This window comes from Etheostoma spectabile, chromosome 13, assembly GCF_008692095.1.
Source record: "Etheostoma spectabile isolate EspeVRDwgs_2016 chromosome 13, UIUC_Espe_1.0, whole genome shotgun sequence".
Lineage (NCBI taxonomy): Eukaryota > Metazoa > Chordata > Actinopteri > Perciformes > Percidae > Etheostoma > Etheostoma spectabile.
The window spans coordinates 4,599,005-4,605,676 of record NC_045745.1 but is presented as its reverse complement, the minus strand read 5'-3'; the positions used below and the strand labels follow the sequence as shown (position 1 = coordinate 4,605,676).

At 41.6% G+C, this 6,672-nt stretch overlaps 1 protein-coding gene across 2 annotated transcripts in view; it reads right to left on the bottom strand.

Annotated features, from left to right (window-relative positions):
- Window positions 1–2,566: 2,566 nt before the first annotated feature.
- eral1 (Era-like 12S mitochondrial rRNA chaperone 1) overlaps window positions 2,567–6,672 on the bottom strand; it is a 10,162-nt gene continuing 6,056 nt past the window's right edge. Inside the window, exons 8-12 of one of the 2 annotated variants that reach the window (XM_032533809.1) lie at window positions 5,893–6,048; window positions 5,707–5,856; window positions 5,397–5,546; window positions 4,351–4,431; window positions 2,567–2,836 (exon numbers count right to left, since the gene is read on the bottom strand). In XM_032533809.1, the coding sequence (XP_032389700.1) occupies window positions 2,714–2,836; window positions 4,351–4,431; window positions 5,397–5,546; window positions 5,707–5,856; window positions 5,893–6,048 (660 nt within the window). In that variant the 3' untranslated portion in view covers window positions 2,567–2,713. Of the gene's footprint in view, window positions 2,837–4,350; window positions 4,432–5,396; window positions 5,547–5,706; window positions 6,049–6,672 lie in introns of both variants that reach the window. The other variant, XM_032533808.1, reaches the window with a different exon arrangement.

Sequence of the window (6,672 nt, the reverse complement as noted above, 5' to 3'; positions counted from 1 at the left end):
CTCAATTTGACCTTCAGCCTCCTTTTCCTCAGAGATCCGAACGAACGCGAAGTTAGATATGAATTTCTCACACTGATGTGTTACACAAGAGCTTCTGGAGGCAATCTTTAGATCCCATTTTTGAGACATACTTGTGGATGCATGTCAAATAAAGTTTACGGCTCCCGAATGAACGACTACCTCATTTTGTTTGGTAAAAACACATCCAAATCAGGGCGTGAGCATTCTAAATATCTCGCGTTTGACGGATTATTTTAATGTGCCGGCTGACGTACGTCAGCTGTAATATTTTCAAGCAGCAGTTGGTTTGTCTAAGTGCTGATCTCTGCTGTGCAACGGGCTTATCTAATCACTGGGAAGCAGCCGCTGCAGAGAGCAGGGAGAGCTCGAGGGGCTGACGCAGCTTCTGTGAGACATTCAAGGCCTCTCCCTCTCCCTCCTGTCGCCCCTCGCTTTGGGCCACTAGCTGGTTATTCATCAAGATGCCCCGGATAGAGTAACCGCCGAGTTAACTCACAGGCAGCAGGGAAGGAATCCAATCACCATTATCTGACCCATTTTAGCATCAGGTTAGTGCTCCATTTTGCCATCCATTAGGGAGACAATTCAGCCCTCGGGGGCAGAGCCGGGGCTTTAGAAGAGCCAAAAAAGCAGAGGGAGGAGGAGAGAGAAAAAAGGAAGAAAGCAGCGGAACAGAAAGTGATAGTCGCAGGGATGGATGGCCACACTTCAAAGGCAGTGGAGAAGGCTAAAGTGATGTGGGAGTGGAGGGAACGGGGGTGGGATGGTACATCAGGGACATTTGAGTGAACATGACTGTGCAGGTCCCGCTAGGCGCGAGGCGTCCGCCAAGTAACAAGCTCTGAGAGCCAAAGATAAACCATCGGCCTTTTCACAGCTCGCCAAAACCTGCTCAGCCACGAACACACTGACAAACTTGTGTCAAGACATCCATTTGATGAGAGTCTGTGTCATGTTTGTTGCCTAAAATGCATCTTTGCTAAATAAATGCCAACAATTCTATTTAGTTTAAGCTGTTTTTTAATGGACATATTTTCTCCACTTTAGGGATTTAGATGGGGCACCCCCCAGGTTTCCCCCACCTTAATAACAACACTTTATACAGTGGCTTGCTTAAGTTTACACCCCCCATGCTAAAGTTGATTAAAAAGAGGAATAAAAAAAATATATTTTAGAAATTGATTTTAATGCCTTAATTCAAAAAATTTAAGAAAATCCAACCTTTTAAGGACACAGATTTTCTTTATGAATGAATAATGTATTGTAAATAAATAAATGTTCTTCCTTAAAATACAGGGGGCATAAATATACACCACCCTATGTTAAAATAAAGGGGGCATAAATATACACCCCCCTATGTTAAAATACAGGGGGCATAAATATACACCCCCCTATGTTAAAATACAGGGGGCATAAGTATACACCCCCCTATGTTAAAATACAGGGGCATAAGTATACACCCCCCTGTGTTAAATTCCCATAGAGACAGGTAGATCTTTATTTTTAAAGGCCAGTTATTACATGGATCAGAATACTATGCATCCTGATAAAGTTCCCTTGCCCCCCGCCCTCCCCCCTCCCCCCCCCCCCTCCCCCATTATCACATACCCTTCACCGTACATAGAGATAGGCATGGGGAACTTTCCATAACATCATTTCTTAATGCAACTCTAACCAGCTATTAAGCTAACTGAAATAACACCATGCCTATCTCTATATATGGTGAAGGGTATGTGATGATGATGATTGGGGGGGGGGGGGTATTTTAATTCCAAAGGCCAAGGGAACTTTATCAGGATGCATAGTCTCCTGATCCATGAAATAACTTGCCTTTATAAGAATAATAAAAATCTGCCTGCCTCTATGGGAATTTAACATAGGGGGGTGTATATTTATGCCCCCTGTATTTTAAGGAAGAATATTTATTTATTTACAATACATTATTCATTCACAAAGAAAATTGGCATTCTTAAAAGGTTGGATTTTCCATAATCTTTTTAATTAAGGCATTAAATTAATTTCCAAAAGATTTTAAATCAACTTTTTAATCAACTTTAGCACAGGTGTGTAAACTTAGGCAATCCACTGTAGGTAACATCTCTACATAAAAATCTTTAATAATGTCTTATGAGGAATGTAAGGTGCATGTAAGGTGTCTTCTTCTGATGCATGAAGACGATGTAAGTCAATATTAAGAGTTCCTGTGTCTTAGTGGGAGCTCTGGGACTGGGGACAGCTGAGTCAGGACGAGATCTATATCCTTTGTTCCATTCTTCAGAGTCTGTTTCCACTAGGGCTGCCTTATATGAGCAAAATATGCAATCATGTCGATGAATATCGCGATAACGATACTACTTGCAATACATAAACATATATCACAGTGTACTTAGTTCTGCATTTCTGCCGCTTTCAGTATTCTGCAACAAATTGCATGTTGAATTTCAAACAAATGAAAGGAAATCTTTTCTTACATTGTTTTATTGAACAAACTGAACATTGACTTGAATATAAAAAGAAAGCACAAAAAAAACTATTTATATTTCCTTTCAACTAACGCTATAAAATCTTTGAGAGTCTTTCGCGATGCGATGATTGTGCCAGTTGATATCAGGAGGACCGTAACAAAACAAAAGCAGCTTATAATGTGCGGCCCTAGTTTCCACCTGTTCACCGTTCAAACCCGTCCTCCTCTTCACTTCCTCAGCTTGACTGAGAGCTTCAGCCTCACTTCCCTCAGGAAGACGCGGCTCAGGTCCTCCCCGGCCTCTCGGGCCATCCGGGCCACCATCTGGCCCCCGGTGCCTATCACCATCCTCTGCAGACACAGGAAATACAGCAGCATCAGGCACCAGTAAATAGACAGGGCCCGGGCTTTTCGTTTGCGTATTTAGAGTTATGCAGGTTTACAAAATGAATTCTTTGCGTGAAATATGACTCAACCCTCATGTTGTCTTCCAGCCTTTGTTTTTCTGAGTCAAAACTAAAAATGAAAAACCTTTTATTAGGTTATGGTCGTCTTTTCGACCCTTTTGTGCCCCCCCCCCCGCACAATGATTTTGTCACCTTTTCAATATTTGTCGACTTTCGAGCCTTTGAAATTTCCCTGAGTTTTTCCCAAATTTTGAAAGCTTTTTTTTTTTTTTTCATTGTCACGTTTTTGACATTTTGTTACTTATTCAAGATCTTTTGACATTTTTGTCACTTTATTTGACATTTGTTCACATTTAGTCACTTTGACATTTTTCTCTCTTTTTTTTTTTTTTAAAGTTCTTGCCAATTGTTTTTTCTCCAAATGTGTAAAATTGACAAAAAACCAAAAATCAATGAAAGCAGTGAACTGATTATTAATTTACTTGTGAGGAGCATTGTTGGGAACAATCAGATATATATCAGATATAGAAACTTTTTGGAAAGGGGTCCAATTTGACCCGAAGACACCAGGAGGGTTAGCTGCATTCATGCAAACTGTATTCTGTTTTACACCTGTGGGATTGCAAGTCCTTTTAGATTTAGTCAAAAAAAAAAACAAATGGACAAGATAGTACCAGGAAATATCGATGAAATAGATTGGATCCGTGTGAGTTCTACCTGATCTCCATTTCTGGAGCCACTCCCGTGTTGAATGTGAAAGCTGCAGAACGGTCGGAGTCAGTCTTCTGGGAGCTCATTGGCCTCGAATCATTTCAGCACCACAGATTCAGATATTCTTTGCCACATCAAATATGTATGGTTGAGAAAGGCTACTCAAATATTTACAAGTTCAAAACACAAGGAAAAAGGAATGTGGAGGTATTGGGGGGGGGGAGGCAAATGGATACCAGAATCCATCAGGGAGGCTACAGGCGGAGGGAAAGATTTGACTTGGTCCAGTCACGTGTTTGTTGGGTCCGGTCAGGCCCAACAAACGGTGGTATCGCTACCTGAGCAGTGTGTTTATGATGCATTCATATTACATGTAACTGATGAACAGGTCATAACATTTCAGTGTCTTAATCGGGATAACAAAGGGCCTAAAACAGATGGTGTGTGTGTGTGTGTGTGTGTGTGTGTGTGTGTGTGTGTGTGTGTGTGTGTGTGTGTATATATATATATATATATATATATATATACGTGTATGTCCTTGACATTGAAGAAAACCGAAATTAAATTAAATGTATGTGAAACTAAACACATACTTAAAATACTTATATCGGTAAACATAAGTTCTCACATGGACATACAGTATGTTTTCAAAGCTCATATTTAGTACACAGGACCTACAAATTATTTACACAAACTACATAAAAAAAAATAAAAAAAAATAAACAGAACTGTGTGGAGAGCACTTACCATGTGAGTATCTTTCTTGGCATAAAGTTTGACCGAAATATCGAGCTCGCCATTTTCTCCTTCCTGCCAGAGTTCAACAGACTGAAACAGACACATTTAAATATATTAATCATGTAGTAGTTAGATGATAGCCAGGCAGATTATTTTAAGAGGATGGAAGAATGAAGGGGTGCAGTCAACCGGTGAGCTTTTGACATGGCTAGGGTGTCAGCGTTTGATAAGTGTCATACAAACGGTTTGCCGATTGGATGTTCTACACTAGAACAGGGGGACGACTGGCTTTGTGTGGGGGGGGGGGGGGGGGGGGGGGGACGTGTAAGATGGGCTTATGCTGTTATCATTTATACCTATGTTTATTTTGATTACGGTTTATTGTCTATTTTGTTGAATGGTCTTGAAAAATGTAGTTACTGGGTTATCTGTCTTGATTTTTGTCGGGGTGGGTGGTGATGTCGAACGGGGGGGGGGGTGGTGATGTGTTCATGTAAGTTGTAGGTTTTGTATGTTTTAAAAAAGATTGTTAATCACAAAACAGAAAAATGTACTCACTTCTACAAAAGTCAAGAAAGTGGAGGTCAATGTGGAGCAATGTGGAAGTCAGCTGTTGGCTAAGAGCAGTGAACGCTGCTACATGTCCCAGAGTTCTTTGCAAGTGTATAAAAGATGTCTTCCAGATGAGCCGGACTGGGATATCTAAGTGTCCAATGTCTATTCATGTGTTTGTTAGTTTGTCAGAAACACATAGTAACTAATGAAGACTGCAATACAGTTTTCACAGTTCCAGTAATACAGTAGCAGTCAATACAGACCAACATGAGAAATAACCTGCAGGGAGCTATGAAAATAAGGCCCTGAATGGGACATGGCGTATACAAAAGGGCCCTCCAGGGTGCATATGAAGAGCAAAAGTCAAGCAGATGGAGGCTGGGGCCCAAAGCAGCATCAAAGTGCATGTCAGCATGTAGAGCTACAGAGTCAGGGCAGTGAGATGTGATGCGTGTCATCAGTCACGTGTGACTAAGAGTGTCCCTGCCAAATTGGTTCACCTGTGTCATTGAATAGGGCACTTCCTGGGGCAGATACTCCAGAAGCTTCTCTCTGATGATGTTGGTGCAGACTTCCTCTGGACTCTGGTCTGTCAGGACCTCACTGTGGTACTGCCACGATCCTGGCTTTGCTGCAGCCATAAAGTAGCTCTTTGACAACAAAATAAAATTGATTGATTACAATGATTGATTCTGATTGATACAGAAATGCGATGAGACCAATACTGAAGTTGAGCTTTCTTATAAACCTAAAAAAACACTTGTATCCCGTTCACAGTTTTCCCTGCTGTGACCATAATCTAACGTGTACCTTCAGCGTCTCCACGTCCTCTCTGTCCACAGAGGAGAGCATGAAGACGTCCTTAAAGTGCGGCCAGCCCTGCTGGCTCTTCAGCGCCTTCAGCTGCTCTTTGCTCAGCACAGAGTTTGGCTCAGCGCTGCCCTCGAGCGCCGCGTTGTCCTCGGGCCCCTCGTTGTCCTCGGACCCCGTGTTGTCCTCGTCCAGCTGCAACTTGGACTCCCTCTCTGGTCTCTTGTCAGCCCATGGAGGCTTGATCACTGGCCTGATCCGCATTTTGCGTCCGTTCACCACTCCACACGTCAACTCTGCGGTGAAATCCAGCAGCCTGTCCTTAGCCTTAACCAGGTCGACCTGGAACACAGAGGAGACATTCTTCACCGCAGGTGAACATTTCTTTGAATGTTTTGGGAATCTTTCTGATCGTCTACAGATCCCACGAAAAGACCAGAACCAACAACAAATTGATCCTGTTACTAATTAATTATTCCAAATCCAAATCCTGAAATAGCGTATTCCTCGTAGAGATCCATTGGTGTCAAAAAACACATCAGTAAGCCACACTGTTGCACACTGAGTGACAGCTTTCTTCTACTTTATTTTGACTTGATTTCACATACACTGTCATCATTCCATTACACCCACTGCTATAAGTATTATAAAGTCATACTTCTGTGTTTACCTACTCTATCTGTAATGTGTCCTGAGATAACTTTGGTTGTGATTTGACACTATGAATAAAATTGAATAGATTTGCCTGCTGTTGTAAATACTAGAACACCAAACCAATTAATCTGCACCTGGAAACAGTCCCTCTAATAGTTGAGTAAAGTTTGCAGAAAGCTACAGAGCCCGACCGATAAAGGATGTTTGAGGCCGATACTGATATGACTATCTGGTTATTTAAAAATCTGATATGCCCATATCAATTTTAAAAAATCCAGAAACGCGTTAAACAGATTTCCCTAACATTAGCTA